This window comes from Cavia porcellus, unplaced genomic scaffold (assembly GCF_034190915.1).
Source record: "Cavia porcellus strain 051 isolate PalLab524CR breed Dunkin Hartley unplaced genomic scaffold, mCavPor4.1 scaffold_4, whole genome shotgun sequence".
NCBI classification, from domain to species: Eukaryota; Metazoa; Chordata; class Mammalia; order Rodentia; family Caviidae; genus Cavia; species Cavia porcellus.
This window is the reverse complement of record NW_026947487.1, coordinates 84,744,833-84,762,112: the sequence shown is the minus strand read 5'-3', so window position 1 is coordinate 84,762,112 and position 17,280 is coordinate 84,744,833. Positions and strand designations below refer to the sequence as shown.

The following is a 17,280-nucleotide window of genomic DNA, read 5'->3' as shown; positions in this document are numbered from 1 at the left end:
GAGGCCCAATTGCAATTCAGGCTCTTAATACCCAGCCCTGCATCTCATTAGAGATGGAATCTAGGGCCTTGCCCATGCTAGGCAAGTGCTTCACTGCTGAGCTACACTCCCCAGCCCTCTTCTTATTTCCTGAAGGTGAGGGTGGTGCCAAGGGGAGAGAAAGGGAGAAATGGTATCCAGGTCTGGGCATCTGAGAGTCAGTGGAGGATAGCCAGCAGGAGGACCTAGCCGTGGCTGTGTAGGGTGAGGGTGGGGGAAGTTCAAAGCACAAGGAGCTGTGTACACTGCGGAGAGCCCCAAAACTAAGTACAGAAGCCTTAGTAAAAGGCCAGGAACCCCAGATGTGACTGGGCCCCATGCTCCTCTTACTTCGTGTGTCCCTGGAAGGACCCTGCTCTTGAAAAGCCACGTGGTTCTTTCTGCAGGCCTCTGCCTCAAATGACAGATGGCCAGGTGCCTTTATGTCTTATGCCAGACTCAAATCCCGACTTACTTTCTAGCCATGTGACCTTTGGTAAACAGCCCATCCACCTAGCAGGCAGAATCTAGAGGTCCAGGACTTGTCCAGAATTGTACATGGTGATGGAAGTAGCCTGAGTTGTGAGGGCTAGCCACATAAATCTGGTATGGACATGCAGGTAGCAGACAGACAGTGGGGCCAGGACAGTCTTGTGTGCCCTGAACCACACAGACCTGTAGTTCTGGCCACTGATACCTGGGACTCTGGCTCCAACCCAACCTTTTTGCTGGGCAGCAAGCTGGTAACAGGGGCCAGGACTGGTTTTGGCACAGGTTCTGACCCAGGGAGCAGGAAAGTTATTCCCAGCAGGCAGAGAGGGTGGCTAACCCTCCAGCCCACTCTTAGCTGCTTAAGGCATCAAAACTCCAGCACTTCATCTTTCCTTGAGTGCAGAGGCAGCTCACATAAGGGTTAAGCCTCCTGGGCACTGTCATGGAGGACCATGTCTCCATCTACAGACCCCCATGGTCTGGTTTCTCCTCCCTCTTCTGCAGCAGTCTTCAGCCTAGACCACAAGCCACAGAAATTCTCCAAAGGCCTCCAAGCCAGACTCTCCCATGACAAGCTCCACAGCCCATCTGAAAGCAAGTGGTTTCTTTGTTCTTTGAAGGTCACGCCTCCAGGAAGAGCCCTGGCCGCTATTGATTTTCTCAAATCTGCAAGCATTCCAGCTGAATGGTCTAAATGAGATCAGAGGGGTGGGAGGCAGTGGGGTCTCTGTCTTCACTGGGTATGTCTCTGTCTACACCTTGGATCTGCATTCCTGCCTTTGTCCATCCACAGCTTTACTGAGCACCTGCTGTTTGCCAGGCCCTGAGCCCATGCCACATGGCACAAAGAACCGCAGATAAGTGTTTTTGAGGTTTTCATGAAGCAAATGGTAGGATTGAAATATGTCAAAACTGCTGATATTTAGTATAAAATTTTATGTGCAAAAGTTCTTCCTCTTACCCCATCCCACAATCAGCTTGGATACTCACCTGCCTCTAAGCTAACCTCAGGCCCCAAGTTATCCTGTATGTTTTGCATGTTGCTTTGTAGTAGCATTCTTGTATTGTAGGTTTGTGTGTTGGTTCAGAGGGACCTCAGGCAATTCGTGAGCCTCAGTTAGTTAAGAGGGGCTACCAGGCAAGACCACTGTGGACCAGAAGGTGTAAGTCCCTGAGTAGCTGCTGTCCTTGTCCTCATGGTTTTGCAGAATAGGGGAGAAGGCAGGACCTGAGAAAAGCCTGCCTCAAAGTAGGGTGGTTTTGGGTAGAAACCCTCAACAGAGGCTCAGAGCAGACAGGAGCCTGGGGCACTAGAACACCAGGAGGCTAGTAGTGAGGTTTGTGTGGGGTAACAGGATATTGGATTGGGGTCACCCTGGAAGGCCTAAGGGCGAGGTTATGGTGACTGGGCTGTTCCCAAGATTGTATCAGAGGATTTCTGATATTTCTTTATGATGAGCAAAGTACTCTTGGAGGCTATGGCCTGGTAACCGTGGCCACTGTCAGCAACTCAAGAGGTTTCTCATACTACTCTGTTTTTTTGTTTTCTTTCAAGCAGGGTCCTATTGTGTTGGTCAGGCTGGTCTTGAACCCCCAAACTCAAGTTATACTCCTGGGACTCCAAGCCCATGCCGCTCTTGGTTTTTAAAGTTTGAGGGGAGAGTTTTTTTCAGACAAGGGTTTTTCTATGTTTAGATGAGCCTTGAACTTAATAGTTAGCCCAGGGAAGCCTCAAACTCAAGGCAATCCTCCTATTATAGGCAATTCTATTATAAGGTAGAAATATAGGCAGACAGACAGGGACAGGCCCTGGAGGGAGTAAGTGTAGAGGATGAGAACACATTAGAGCTGTGCTCTAGACGTATCCATTGAAGGCTAGGCCTCAAGATAAAGATGGAATGAACAGGCCTACATGCCTGCCCCCCGGGTAAGCAATATAATTGGTAACATTTGGCCCAATAAAGTCTAGCTGGACATCAGTCACCCAGGTGGGTGACCAGGACCTCTTGACTCATCTCTTCTAGAATAGGTCCTTGTTCTATGTTCACTTGCTATGTGAACTGCTTCCTCACTTGATCAACATTATCTAAGCGGCTATACTTGTAATCTCATTGGTTGATCATAGTTTTGTCCCATGTTGTACCTACTTAGTGATTTTGTACCACCTTGTGATTTTGCTCTATAAAAATTCCTTTGGAAACCCTCTTGGGCCCACTCCTGTCTCTCAGGAGCTGTCTCTCCCTCAATAAAATTTCCTACTGTTAACTTCCATTGTTCCTAGAATTCATTCTTTGACTTTGGGAAATGCGAACTGTATATGACATCTAGCAGGTTGGGAATTACAATATTTCCCTTTTATCACTCCTGCCTCAGCCTTCCAAGTGCTAAGCTCACAGGTGTGCACCACCACGGCAGGCTGCTTTTGGCTTAGGAATGCTTCTCGATGGAACATCCTGTCCTCCACTTGAGCCCTACTCAGATGCCTTCAGGAAGCCGGTGCTGGTTTCTTCACCTCTTGGCTTGCCTCTCACAGCAGCAAAGCAGAATATGGTGGTCACAGGTCCAGGGGCAGGTTTCAATTCCTAGCTGAACCAATCACCAGCTGTATGATGTTGTGCCACCCATGTAACCTCCCCAACTACATTTCATCAGCTGTCAAATGGGTTTAAAATTACCCAACTTGTGGGGCCTTGCTTTGCCTTCCATTTAAGAACACAAAGTATTGTACACACAAAATCAGCTTTGTGTATGCCTTTCTACTTGATATTTCCTGTATTCTTAGGTGTTGGGCGCAGGCGCTCGACATACCATACCCCACCCGGGACTAAGGACCACGTCAGCTTCCGCAATGCGTACGTCCCTCTCCAAATTAGCCACCCCGTGCTCACTCCGTATTCGCCCCGTGCTGACTCTGTGGCAACCCCTGATTGGCCACAGCTGGGTATATTAACCAGAGCCCGCGTCCCATTCCAGCCCTGCCTCCTCGTGAGCAGCTTGTAGCAGCCTGTGATTGGTCACGGCCAAATATATAAGCCAGAGCCCGCAACAATAAAGCGGCAGTTACCTGTTACCAACAAGAGCGTCCTCTGTCTCATTGGGGGGCTGTGCCGGTCACTTAGGCATGTGGTTTTTCTATATGTATGAAACCAGGATTAAAAATGTAATCAGTGGGCATGCACCTGTAATGAAATTGCTGGTATGGGTTACATCCATGATGTCCTGGGCTGGAGGAGCATGGTTTTGAGTTCAAATCGGCTGGGTTTGCCTGTCTCTCGCTTTGAACTGGAAAGCACCTGAGAGGCAGGGATGGCATCTCATCTGTGTCACCTCAGTGTCCAGGGACAGGGCTCGAATGTTTTCTGGGCCACATTCAGGGATGGACTTCTTCATTCAGGTATAAACCCACGTTCTGCTGCTTCACAGGGATAAGAGGCCATAGACTCAGCCAGCAACCCACTCCAGAGCCTGCCTCCAGGAAGCCCCCAGAGCACACTGGTATGGCAGGACTTCAGCAAGAGACCCCAACAACCCCTTTCCAACCCTTCCTTGAGAATCTGAGGTGGAGGGAAGGAGTTTGGTGGGGGCTGCAAGCACAGGAAATCCCACTCCCAGATGTGCTCTTGACATCAAGGCTGGCTGGGATTGAGGCTTTGATTCTAACCCTCTGCTAAGGCCACCACACCCTTTCCCAGCCACAGAGTCTCCAGGGGTTGGCAGAGGACAGGTAAGGTAAAACACCATCATCCTGTGGCCCTGACCTCCCATCCACTCTCTGTCTCTGTCTGTTTTCTGTCTCTATTTCTGTCTTTGTCTCTGTCTCACTGTCTGTCTGTCTTGCTCTGTCTGTTTTATTCTGTCTCTCTCAGTCTTTCTCTGTCTCTGTCTGTCTGTCTTTCTCTCTGTCATACACATGACCTCCCTAAAGGAGCATTAAGTTTATTTCTAGTCAGGAAGCAGGTGGTTCCACTGTATTCCCTCTGTCCTTCTGGGGAACTGAAGGGCATGATCCTGGACTCTTGAGTGTTGATTGGCCTTTTCACAGATTAATGCCAAGGGATCAGGTAATTGATACGGCTGTGAAGAGAAATAGAGTTTAGGTAGAGGCCCCCAGACTGTCCTGTAGAAAAATTAGGCTTTCTCTAGGCCAGTGGTGGTGAACCTAAGGCACACGTGGCATAGCAGGCTGTTTATTATCATTGAGAGGTTTGCTGTCACTGCTCCAGGCCTTTCCCTCAAACTCACCTTCCTTCCTGCAGGCTTTGAAAATAGATTATATCTAGCCTTTGTGTGGATGGCTCCCTATTTCCTTTCTATTTTCCACTATTCTCCTTGGCTTTCAAATGCCCCCTGCACCTCCAGTTTGCCTCATGTTTATTTCCTACTGACCCCCTACTTTGGATCATTTCACCCATTTTTCAGTCACTAGTGAACATATTCTGTTACACATCCCATGGTAGTAAAAGCTAGAATGCATCCCCGTGTGAACGCACAGGGAAAAGAAAGGCGTCTGTCCATCAATAGTGAGAGGGTAATACTCCAGATGCCGTAACCCACAGGTGGTGGCCAAACAGAAAGAGTGATCTGGGTGGCAGAGAGTCCGGGGAGATTGTAAGGAAGATGGGATGTCTGGGCTGGGCTTTGAAGAGTAAGACAGAGGAGAAAGGACCACATAGGAGCAGAAACAGGACAAGCACAGTCTGGAGAGTGTTTGGCTGTGCTGGTGGGCTTGGGTGGTATCAAGGACTCTGGTACTGCTGAAGTGTACGAAGCAGGCTGCGGAAGTGAGGAGCTGCCAAATGACAAAGATACTTGGAATCTTGCCACACTCCCTTTTCTTTCCCACTTCTGAGCCTTGTCTCCTGACCAGAAGGACCTGTCCCCTGTCTTAGGATCTGTCCACATCCCAGGAGGCAGATTATTGTCTCTCTGGTTTTTCTGTCTCTGTGTTTCTCTCCCTGAGGACTGAACCCAGGGCTTCCACACTGAGCTATATTCTCACGCCCTTTTTATTTTTTGAGAAGGGGCTTCCCTAAGTTACTAAATTGTTTAAGGCTGGATTCCAACTTTCAGTCCCCTGCCTCAGCCTCCCAGAGTGTTGGAATTAGTGTGCCACCATGCCCGATGATATTTTCTTCATATTTATAACATGTCATTTACAGTCCTCCCAGATAATGACCCCCTCCTGCAAGTCACGTTTGGACTTGGCCTGATAGGGTAGGCACCCTCTCCCATGAGCTGTGCTTTTGCCAGGTTCAAAGCCACTGGTCCCCTGCCACCTCATATCACTCAGGACTGCACCCCTACTTCTCTGCCCAGGCTCAAGATCAGGCTGAGTCTGAGCCCGAGTTGAATCTGGTGGGGCGTGGCTTGTTGGCGGGGGCGGGGCGGGGTGGGACAGGGCGGAGTCTCCCCCTACCTGTAGTGGGAGCCAAAGCGCCGGAAAGTGTTCCTGCAGAGGAACGTGCAAGAATGGGGTGAGACCAAGAAGAGGAGGGACCGGCTCCCCGCCGTCCCACAGGAGGATTACCCCGCTGTCCCATTCCGAAAGGGAGAAATTGTCAGGAACTGAGTGACAGTGTGCTCCATTTGGTAGGAGTTAAACCTTTGTTCATTTTGAAGTTGCACTTCTCTTGGGCTGTACCGGAGCCAGTCAATATTTTCCAGGCTTCACATTTTCAAGGACCATTAGGTATGTGCTAGGAAAGTGGCCCAGACCCCACCCACGGTCCTCCGAGTGTGGGGTCCCGGGAGCGCGGCACCACTTACAGAGTGTCGAAAGGCAGGGGCTTCTGTCCGTAGCGGTCTAGGCTGGGGTTCTGGTTGAGACAGTACTGGGGCAGGCCACAGGGATGAGATGAGAGGCGCCAAACTAGTGGATCACGAATCCCATGCGTGCTCCACAGCGCCCCCTACTGGAGCTTTTGAGCCTGGGACATGGGAGGACCCCCCTCCCACCTTCCTCCAGGACTCCCGGGTACTGGTCAGCACGCATCTTTTCCTACCCGCCAGTTCTGGGTCACATCTGGCTTCAAGTACCGCACTGCGTAGCCGCTGAAACTCTGGACTGGGGAGAGAATCTACTTTGGGTGCCCTTAAGCCCCATCCCTCCAAATGTAAGCCCTGCCCCCACGCAGAAATCACGCCTAAGCCCTGTCTGCAGACTCCTAAGGTGCTCCCTCCACGCAAACCAGAGAGGTCCACCACGAGAACAAACCTAGCCTCTGTTGTGCCCTCTGAAAGCCCCAGCTCCTTTCTTGGCCCCAGCTCCTCTGCTGACTCAGGGTGGCTCCTCTGGCCTGGACCTGGACCTGAAGGCTGCCTCAGGCCCCTCAGCCCATCTCAGTGTCCCCTCCTGTAGCCCCCCCCCCCCCAAGCTCTCCCGGTCCTTCCTGGCCTCTGCCTTAGTTCCCTCGACCCAGGGCATTCTCTGCAGCAGATAGACGGACCCCTCTTGTCCGGACAAGGCAGCTTGAACTCCCCGGCCGTGGACACGAAGCGGGACCAGTCCTCGATGGCGCGCGTGAAGCAGGGCCAATCGATCCGGTTAATGCCTGGCACGATGGGTGCCAGCTTGCCCTCGCGGTACCTGCGGTGGAGCTTCTGGCCGGTCGCTGTGATGTCCTGTCAGGGAGATGAAGATCAGGACCACAGTGGCAGATGTAGCAGCCAAGCCTTCCAAGTCCACACCATAGCCCTGAGCAGACATTTGGTTCACCTGACGGTGGGAATGTTGGAAAATGGGTGACCTGGATTGGGGGTAGGGGGTTGTCCCTAGGCAGCTGAGGACAGATGCAGGGAGTAGGTCTCTGGGGTTGGATATGAACTGGTACCCTTGAGCAAACCCAAGACCAAGGGCAAAAAAGGACACTCACCAAGCACTGCAGGGGTTTGTTGGGGACTCCCAAGAGGGTGAAGTGGGCATTGTCAAACTCATCTGTTGAAAAAAGACAAAGGAAGAAAAAGAGGTATCCTTCCATCAGCAGTCATAACCCACAGGAGAGACCCCACTACCACCCTGCGCAGGCAGAGACCCTGCTGGCCAGGAGAAGCAACAAGGAAGCCGCCTGCACTCCCCTATCCCCCTCACCCTGTAAGTAACCAGATGATGCACAGGCAGAGATGATAGAGATGATAGTGGGTTTCCTACTGTCCTGTCACTGTTTTGTTTTGTTTTATTTTACTGTTCTGTTTTATTCCCTTTAAAATAAAAATAAACAAAAATGGCCCTAGGTTCAATTGCCTGTACAATAAATAAATGAATAAATAAATAAATAAAACTACAAAGAAATAAAGTTCTGCACAGTGAAAACATAAGTCAAAAGACAAATGGAAAATTTTTTTCTACTAATTTTACAGATTAAAAGCAATATTCCTAATTTTAAATCTCCTACAAATCAGGATAAAAGGGGGGAAATGCTTACAATTGCTTAATACAAATTCAGAGCTTTCCCTAAAAATCAAGACTCCTGGCTTCCCTTGGGAGCAGGAAATGGGACCCATGGCACAGAGAGCAGTCAGCCTGAGCCTGAGTCTAGCAGGCGCAGGTGTGGCTGCCCATTTACCAGAGCTCCTCCTCTCAACTCATTCCCCACCTCCTCTGTTGTGTGCTCATGCGCATGCCTCTGTTATGTGCGCGCATGGATATATGCTTGTGTGGATGCGTGTGTGCATATGTATGTGTGTGCACGTGTGTGTGTGTGTGTGTGTGTGTGTGTGTGTGTGTGTGTGTTTCCCGGTACCGGGGATTGAACTCACGACGGCCTGCTTGCAAGGTAGGTGCTTATGCCGCGGAGCTGAATCCCCAACCCCGCATATGTGTGTCTTGCCCTGAATACAGGGGTCTCTGTGAAGATCTCTGGTGTTTTTTGACATCTTCATCTGCCTGCCATCCAAGCAGGGACCTAGGTATCACCGTGAACCCTGCCCCACTGCCCCTCCTCTCTAACCTGGAAACAAATCCTGTTGACTTTATCTCCTAAATACCATCTCTAACCATGCTGAGTTATTCCTCTACCCCACCGTACCTGTCCCAACTATTAATGGGAGGTGTGCAGAGGGCTCCTTCTCTCTCCCTATTCCAGATGCAGGGGTGGGTGGGCACGAGTTGTTGTAATTATTATTCCTCCCACAGCAAGTGCAATCCCATTTGATGGAGAAATATGTGCCAGGCATGGCTCTGGGTTCTTTTCCTGTCATCTTATTTTAGTCTCAAAACAGCCTTGGGGGGCAGGCCCTGTCATTGCCCCCATTTCACTGATAAGGACGTAGAGGATCAGAGTTTGCTGGGGGTTTCTGAGTAGAGACTAGCAGAGGTGGATCATCCCGTCACCCCTTCATTTGTTCATGGTTTCTTCCTCCAAGCTCTCTTTTCTTCCCTATCCATCCCTCTGAAGGCCCACAGGGCCCCAGTGCTGGTGACAGATGAGGCAGCCCCACCTTTGCGGCAGTAGGTGGTGGACTGGCAGTGCTCGTCTGTGAGGCAGGCCTTGGTGGTGTCCATGTCCATGCGGCGCAGGGTGGGCAGGGCTGGGTGGTAAAGCTGCTGCTTCACACCAGCCAGCTGGTTGCGCTGTCTCTCCATCGGGAGCAAGATGGCTGGGGACGCGTACACGTGGGTGGAGCCATCATCCCAGGGCACCAGGTCAATGATTTGAGCCATACCTAGGGGGCAGTAGGCACAGAGGGGCTCACTCTGAGCTAAGCCTGTCGGATATATTTGCTTGGAGGAATGCAACTTTCTCTGGTGCTCATTTATCTCCCTGTTGAGTATTTATTGAGTACATGCTGTATGCTCACTTCTCAGGAGTGCCAGGTGTCCTGAAAAAAGACACAAACACGCACACCACCTAGGTACACACAGGCTACGCAAAGTGACAGGGGGAGGGTCTGTCTGCTATGCTGGGATCTGCTCAGGGAATGGTCTAAAGGAGGTGACAATTAAATAATTTGAATAGGAAAAATCGGTAGTGAGTGGATTCAAAGTGTAACTCAGAATGGCTCTAGGTGATCAGTTCTAGATTCGGCTTAGCTAAGGATATGATATGTACCCAAAATTCTACAGAGATGACTTAGAAATGTTTTAAAGAAGATGAGAGATATAACAGAGTTAAACTAGAAAAGTATTGCCTTCATTTAAAAGGAAGACGTTCTCAGGAGCCCCTCTCTGTCATTTATACTTTAGTAAGAATTCATTGACTCAGTTGGCTTTCTTTCCATCCCTGAGTTAGAGATGAGAGATGGGGTAGAAGCCCGATGTACAGGAGGAAAGAAGATCTGGGACCACAGAGAACAGAGAGGGTGTGGTGGCAATGGGAAACTGCCTCCGGAAGGAGCTTGTATGGGGAGGGGCAGGACATGGAGCTCTGAAAGGAACAGAGGGCTTACTGCTTCTGACCCACCGACAGCGGCTACCTCATCTGCAGGGCACAGGCTGAGTGCACAGACTTGCAAAAGCTTTCTGCTCTTGTGACTGCTCAGTGGGCAGAAGAGGAAGGAGGTGGGCCGGGCCCTATGGACAACAGAAACAATGCCCACTGCAGCCTGATTGTGAGGACACTGTTCCTAGGCAACCTGGGGACTGCAGGCTCTAAGAAGGGATTGTTGCCAGGGCCACTCTGCCCTGGGTGCTCCCTTCCTCCTGGGCAGAGAGTCAGGCATCTTGGGAAATGTCAGAGAGGGAGCTGGGCTCCCTGAAGTGACCAGGCTGGGGCAGGCCAGGGATGGCTGCTGAGCCTAACCCAGGCTCTGTGATCCTAAGCTAATTAGTGTCTCTCTTGGGGTCTCCAGGCTCCTGTCTATGACAGACAAAGACCCTAGGCCTTGCATTGGGGCACATAGAAGCTGAGTAGGCTTGTCCCTCCCTGAAACCTCAAGGTAAAGAACCCTGCAGTGTCTGCCAGCCCTTGGGGCTCTAGGGGTAGAGATTAGCTGTGCCCAGTACCCGGGCTCAGTGTAGGATCAGGGAGAGTTGTGGCCTCAGCAGGCCAGGGATTAGCAGGTGATACTCCACTGCCTGCTGCCCCCAGACTTCCTCGCTCTGAGGAAAGGTTGCCTGCACTCAGTACCCTGCACCCAGGCCCATCTACCATTGCCTTCTTCCTCCTACTCCCTCGGGGTTCTAGCTCTCTCCAAGTTTCCCCCATGGAGCAGAGGGGTACACATCTCAAGTCTCAGATCAGGTGGTGATCTCCTCTGACCACCTCCACCACCTCTTGGCCTTCACCACATCCCATGTTTTGGTAAATGTGCAACCTGCATCCTGTTACCCAAACAACATTCCCAACACCTCCCTTTGCCTTCCCCTTCTCTCCTCCCAGTTTTACTGCAATCAGCCTAGCCAAATTCTGTCCTTGTTCCCTGTCAGGCCAGAGGCAAGGGTGACTATTACTGATGCCATAGGCCACCACTTGCAGGCTCAGAAAAGAGCCAGAGTCCTGACTTCTATTCTTGCAGAGGTTTGGACAGAATGACTGTGAGGAGTAACTGTGGCCCCTGAAGCCTGGGATCCTAACAGAGAAGGAATGGCAGCCACTTTGAGCTTTGCCATTGGCTTTGGCCTTGTTGGCAGAAAGAATGTTCTCCTACACCACTGGCCTTGTGGGGTTGTGTATCAGGAGTCTCAAAGCCCTGCTCTCAAGGGCGAGCCTAGGGATATCCTAGTCACAAATTTTTTGTCCCTCCTAAATCAGCTTCTGGTCTCACACCTGCCACTATAAAACAACTACATATGTTCTTTGCAAATCTTGTTCAAAACTATCGCACATGTTGTGGTCTGAATGTGCGTGCCCCCCCCCCCCCCCAGAATTCACATGTGCAAACCTAATCTCTGATGCAATGGTATTACTAGGTGGGCCTTCGGGCAGTAATTAGGTCATAGGCTCTCTAGCCCTATGAGTGGGATTAGCGTCCTTATAAAAGAGGCTCAAAGGAGTTTGTTCACCCCTACTGGATGCACAGACGGCACCATCCATGACAAACAAATTCTTACCAGACAACAAATCTACCTTTCTCTTCAGCCCCTAGAACTGTGAGCAATACATTTCTGCTGTGTGTAAATTACCCCCACCAAGGTGTTTTGGTATAGCCTCCAGAATGGAGCTAAGACTGCTGGCTTCCATGGTCCATCCACTAAACCTTTATGGGGTTGATCTGACCCCACCCTCTTCTTAACCTTCCCTTTCACTATTCTGCTCTATATTCACTAAACTCCAGGCCTGCAGCTGCCTTTCTGTTCTCAAGGCTCCACCCAGGTCGTTCCCCAGCCCAGTCTTCTTGTTTTTCATACCTCATAGCTCAAATATACTTCTAGAGGCTCACCTCCCCACTGCCTCTCACATCACACACATATCTCTTTTTTTTCTTGACTCGGGATACTTTGAACTATTTTCCTGTCATTGATCTCCTTATCTACCTCCCCTGTTGGCATGCACACTCTGTGAGGGCAGGTCCTGAGTCTTCTGTTCCATGTGCCAATGCTGTCTGCTGTCAGGTGACAAGGAAAAAATCCAAAAATGCTGCAGATGGTCAGGCCCTGCCCCTTTGCTAAACATCCCTTGACCCTAGCCCCCTCTATGGTCCCTCTTGCCAAGGTCCCTGCCCCATGCACCTCTCCCCCTAGGTCTCTGATTCCCCAGAGTTCCCCACAAATTCAATGCAGTCTGTTATCTGCCAGTGTTTGGAGCCCGTGATAGTTAATTTGGGACATCAACTTGACTGCACTAGGTATGCCCAGAGAACTGGTAAAGCACACTTCTAGCTGTGTCCATGAGGGTGTTTCCGAGAAGATTGGTGGGTGGTTCAGCAAACTAAATGGATAGACCTGCCTTGAATATAGGTGGTATCATCCAGTCTGATGGGGACCTGGACAGAACATAAAGTAGAGGAGAGGAAAACTGTCTTTGACTCTTCCTCTCTGAGTGGGGTTGCAGCCCTCACACATCAGACTCCAAGTTTTTTGGTCCTTGGATTCTGCAAGTTATACCAGTTGTCCTTCTGAGGCTCTTGGACCTGAGGATTGGACTATGATTGTACTGTTGGCCTACCTGGTTGTGAGGCTTTATATTCTGTTTCTTTAGAGACAGAATATGAAGAATGGGACCATGGCAATTCTGGAAAAAGTTGAGTTATTAAAGACTGCCAGCTAGAAAGAGCCTGCTGAGGACCTGAAAAGAACCTGACATAGGGCTAGAAAGATGGGGTTCACCCTGGGCCCTGCTGAGTTGACAGTAAGACCCTAGCAATTTGAAGTCTCCCAGAACAACATGGGACCCCAAACTCTTGTTCTTGCACCAGCCACTCAGTGGCTTGGCCAAGGCATATGGGGAGCTAGACCTTGATGCCTGGACAGCTTCCCTAGCAACCAGACCTTGGGCAAAGGTCTTTGCTGGATGCTTGCTTGGGAGTTGTTGCTGGTATCCCAAGCATTAATGGCCTCTTCTGTACCCTCCCCCCTGCTGTACTTGTTAATCCTTTGCACAGCCTAGCTATTGCTAATTAATCCTGTGTGTCCCAGAGGCCAGCTCTGAGTGGCAGCAAGAAGGCAATTCCTGGCTGTTGGTTGGCATCTGAGCAGGTAACTTGGGGAACCCTGTGCTTAGCTCCTCGCAAGGCATTTGGGTGTGATGAAATAGACAAGGCAGGTCACCTGTGATTTCCCTTTCCTCTGTGGGGCTCTAAGTTTGGCATGTATCAGAATATTTGGGGCAGCTTGTGAATTGCAGATTCCAGGACCCTCAAAAGAGTCAGGGGAACCTAGGATCTGCATTTTATCCTGGTCCCTAGGAAGATCTGGAAATGCTGATAGTCTAATACCTAAGTTCCCTGGAATGCCACCCCCAGGCCCTCTTCTGAGTTTCCCTCATCAAAGTGAGTCATTTGAGGCATAGCAGCAAGATGAAGGTGGGGGTGGGGAGCAGCCACAAAGTTCCCATCCAGGAGGACTGGCTGTGTTTAGGGGAACAAGAAAAATTGGACTTGGAGGCAGCCTCTCTAATAATTTCTAGAAGGTTCAGAAATGCAAGCCAGAATTACTGCCAACCAGAAAAGGACCTACAGATCTGGCCTGCAGAAGAGGACAAACATCAGTACCCTTGGGACAGATGAGGGACAGCTGGGATTGGGCAGACCCGAATGCAAACTCAGCTTAGTTACTCTCTGTCCCTGTCACCTTGGGCAATTCTGTTGACCTGAATATGTTCCAGGATGGAAAGTCTTATCTATTTCCTTGGGGTCAGGGATGGTTATGATCAAGGCAGGACAAGGGTTTAGTTCTGTTCTGGCTCTTAGAGCTCTCGGCAGCCAGCAAAGGTCCAGGGAATCTGCCAAACCACACATGTGACGTTGGGCTCTACCATCCAGGAAAATCATGGTGTCCACACCTTCACCCAGCAGGGAAATGGAGTACCAGAGGGCTCTTTTGGAGGCTGACCTGCCTCCCCACTAGGGATTGTGCAAACACCGTGGACTCTCCCAGGAGAAGTTGGACTATAGAGCCTAGAAAAGCAGGCACAGAGGTCAGGGAGCACCACCAGGGACTCTAAGGAGCTGGGCCCTGAGCCTGCACTTTCCCACCTGCAGCCAGGGTCCCTGGCAGAGAGGGGCAGAGAGCCATGGCCTTGGAAGGGGATACATGGCACTGGCAGTGTGCATACACTGACTGCATGGTGCTGGCCGGGCCAGACCATCCTGCAGAGATGTAGGGACATGGTCTGGTGGTCCTTATTTGCTGAAGATATAAAAGCCAGAAACTGAACATGTATGTATAAGGTAGAACTGGAATGTCATTGTAAGCCATGACAAAGACATTAAACTGACGTTTTATTTTTAAAAATCATGAACATAAGTTGATGTTATCTTAAGCAACAGATTTTCTTCATTCATGTTACTCATAATATATATTTTTAATTTATCATGAGATTATGCAGCACATAGTGTTTTCATTTGATACCCCACAGTAGTCCTGGCCAACTTTTATGTAGCTGTCAGCATGTGCCAGTCGCTGTTCTGAGTATGTTGTCCATAAGTTCAGGTTATTTTCACAATCTGCCCATGGGAGAGGTGCTCTCAATGTCCTCATTTTATTGGCAAGCAAAACTGAGGCACGGAGGGCCTGGGACTTAGCTCAGTGCTTAACTACCTGCCTGGCAAGTGCAAGATCATGAGTTCAATCCCTGGTACAGAAAAACAGACAAAAAAAAAAAGAAGAAAAAAACTGAGATATGGAGAATCTAATGAATTGATTAACCCCAGGGCATTGGCATCTTCTCATGCTAATTGTAACAGATTTGCTTCTTCTTTTTCATGAATATCTATCTATCTATCTATCTATCTATCTATCTATCTATCTATCAATCTATCTAATGTTTATGGACCTCAGTAATCCTGTAAGGTAACTTCCTGGTCATATAATTGCAGAAATACTTTCTTAAAGATGATGACCAGGAAAAGAAATATATAACCCACAAACATGGCCCATAGATGATGGGAATAATGGTCATCTTTCCCATACAGGTGTCAGGATGCTGGGCTGGGTCCAGAAGGTGCTTCCTCAGCCCCCGGGGACCCCTCAGAAGAGCAAGATACAGGAAGAAGAGGAAGCAGAAGCAGAGCCAGAGCTGGTGCTGGAGCCTGATCCTGAAGCAGCCCCTGAGGAGGCTGAGCCAGAGGGAGACTCTCTGGTGAGAAGCAGAGGGGTGGGGATGGCAAGGAAGGGAAGGCTGAGCTGCTGCTTGGGGATTCAGAGCGTGGCCCTCTGCTCCCATAGGCCTATAACAGAGAAAGAAAGTCTGAGCCAGTGATAGTAGCTGCTAGTCCAACACCCAAATGAGGATTCCAGGCCAGCAATTGGAGAGGGCTGGCTCATGGCAGTTTTTAATAAAAGGCCGGACAGTAAATGTGATAGGCCTTGTGAGCTGTGCCATCTCTGCCCCACAACTCTGCCATTACAGTATGGAAACAGCGAGGCATAATGCTTAAACAAATGAGCATAACTGTGTTTCAATAAAACTTTATTTTTACAAAAAGCAGACTGGATGTGGCCACCCCCACCTCTGGAGTCCAGAGCAGAGCCACTGAAAGGACCCAGTGCATGAATTGTTTATCTTCAGTCCATGATGAGAGTAGGAACATGCTCAGAATAAAGTCTTCTGTGTAAATCTACAGTGTAACTAGGTACTCTGTTAGCTTAGTTGGTATTTGTTTGTAGAAACGCTTTCCTCGGTGAAGGAAGCAGGGAGTTGATTTACGTTCTGAAGGGAGCTACTGAATCATCATGGACAAGCATCAGTTTGCAGATTGGCACTGGGGCTTGTACCACACAGTGAGGAGCATTTTTCTAGGACTTTGCTTCAAGTATATCAAAACTTGCTGTTCTGCATCCCGTGATGAGCCTGAAGAGGTCTCCTTTTGCAGCTCAGGCAAACAGATTTGATTTACCTCCGAACTGATGCTAGGTCCTGTGCTCAGTGTGGAAGGGGGTGAAGATGAATAAGGCATTGGCCCTGAGACCGGCAGTCAGTTACCCAGTCAGCCTGTTACTCCAGGAGATGGCGGCGAGAGGGAATGTGTGAGCCCCAACCCCGGCCTCAGTCCTGCCTTCTGAAAAGCGAGTGGGTGTATGAGACTGAGAACTGAGGCGCTCTGAAGACAGGGTCATCACACCGGGGGCTGAGAGCAGGAGGAAAGTGCTTCCTAGATGCAAAGGGCTGGGCAGAATTCTCACCTGGGGAGGGGCTGAGGGCGGACATTTGTGGTGGAGGGAAGCTAGGGAAGTACAGGGCATGTTTAGGAATGGGGACAGGGCATGTGTGTGTACATGTGTATATACATGTATGTGTTTAGTGTGTCCTTGGTACTGTATCTGTGTGCACATATGGGCATATCAGCCAATGTGTGAGCATTTATGTGTATCTTACATATATAAGTTTGTGTGCATTTTCACGTTTCAGTGTGTCTGTGGTTCCATGTTTATATGTGACATATACTGTATGAGTATGTAAATATATTCATGTTTTGTGTGTATGTACATGTATGCTCATATATATAGATACAGTTTGTGTATGTGTATATATACACACATATATACAAATATGCACATGTACATATAACTTTATATAATTGAGCATACTGAGCACATACATGTTTATGCATGTACATATGTATATATATATATGTGGAGAGAGAGAGGCATGCAAATGTACTTATGTGTGTGCACATGTCTGCATGTCTACACTGGCAGGTCTCTATATATGTGTGTTCCTGTACGCATGCATGCATGGAATATGCCTGGTTGCATATGCTGCTATGTATACATTGTAGCATATGTATATGTGTATGGGTGTATATGCTTGGCATCTGTGTATGTGTACACATGTGTGTGCATAGGTACTTGTTGGTATATCATTATACATGTATTTGTGTCACTGCATATATGCCTATGTATGTGTATACATGCTTACATTTGTGTGTCCATATACACTATAAATCCATGTGAAGTGTGTACACATTCATGTGCACATGCATGTTTGTCTGTCTACACACACAGGTGCAGGCAGTAGCAGGAGGTGTGGCTGCAGAGGCAGAAGGCAGAGTCAGAACTCTGGCCCCTGGAGAGGAATGGGAAGTTGGTGCCAGCAGAAGGGTGGGCCCTGGCTGGGTGCGGGAATGGGCTCCTCTCCTTCCTGTTTCCCCGGAGCTTGTCTCAGGCCTTCCTAACTAATTGCTCCTCTTCTCAGGTCACTAAAGTGGTGCAGCTTCCTGGGAGATATGATAGGT

General features: G+C 49.5%; 2 protein-coding genes across 6 annotated transcripts in view; one reads left to right on the top strand and one right to left on the bottom strand.

The window, feature by feature from the left end:
* Nucleotides 1-17,280, top strand: part of Cngb1 (cyclic nucleotide gated channel subunit beta 1) — a 95,358-nt gene that overhangs the window by 6,288 nt on the left and 71,790 nt on the right. For 2 of the 3 annotated variants that reach the window (XM_063247403.1, XM_063247401.1), the window contains exon 2: nt 15,019-15,185. In XM_063247403.1, coding sequence (XP_063103473.1) covers nt 15,027-15,185 — 159 coding nt within the window. In that variant the 5' untranslated portion in view covers nt 15,019-15,026. Of the gene's footprint in view, nt 1-13,016; nt 13,082-15,018; nt 15,186-17,280 lie in introns of those variants that run through there. The other variant, XM_063247402.1, reaches the window with a different exon arrangement.
* On the bottom strand, nt 4,427-10,078 carry Spmip8 (sperm microtubule inner protein 8). Of its 3 annotated transcripts, none has more exons than NM_001173088.1 (8): nt 9,909-10,033; nt 8,947-9,171; nt 7,383-7,444; nt 6,957-7,131; nt 6,513-6,574; nt 6,277-6,341; nt 5,927-5,959; nt 4,427-4,584 (listed from the first exon to the last, which is right to left on the bottom strand). In NM_001173088.1, exons 2-8 carry the CDS (start codon nt 9,167-9,169, stop codon nt 4,554-4,556), a joined length of 651 nt encoding a protein of 216 aa, NP_001166559.1. In that variant the 5' UTR covers nt 9,170-9,171; nt 9,909-10,033; the 3' UTR covers nt 4,427-4,553. The 3 variants fall into 3 exon arrangements, with proteins under 3 accessions (NP_001166559.1, XP_063102735.1, XP_063102736.1); XM_063246665.1 differs by having other exon boundaries at nt 4,435-4,584; nt 9,922-10,078; XM_063246666.1 differs by having other exon boundaries at nt 4,435-4,584; nt 8,947-9,327; nt 9,922-10,073.

Coding starts and splice junctions, on each gene's coding strand:
- Spmip8 (XM_063246665.1), bottom strand. CDS start 9,169: ATGGCTCAAATCATTGACCTGGTGCCCTGGGATGATGGCTCCACCCAC. Junction 6,342..6,512: donor ATGTGACCCAGAACTGGCGG/GTAGGAAAAGAT, acceptor GGCCTGCCCCAG/TACTGTCTCAACCAGAACCC. Junction 5,960..6,276: donor CCCCTGCCTTTCGACACTCT/GTAAGTGGTGCC, acceptor GTTCCTCTGCAG/GAACACTTTCCGGCGCTTTG.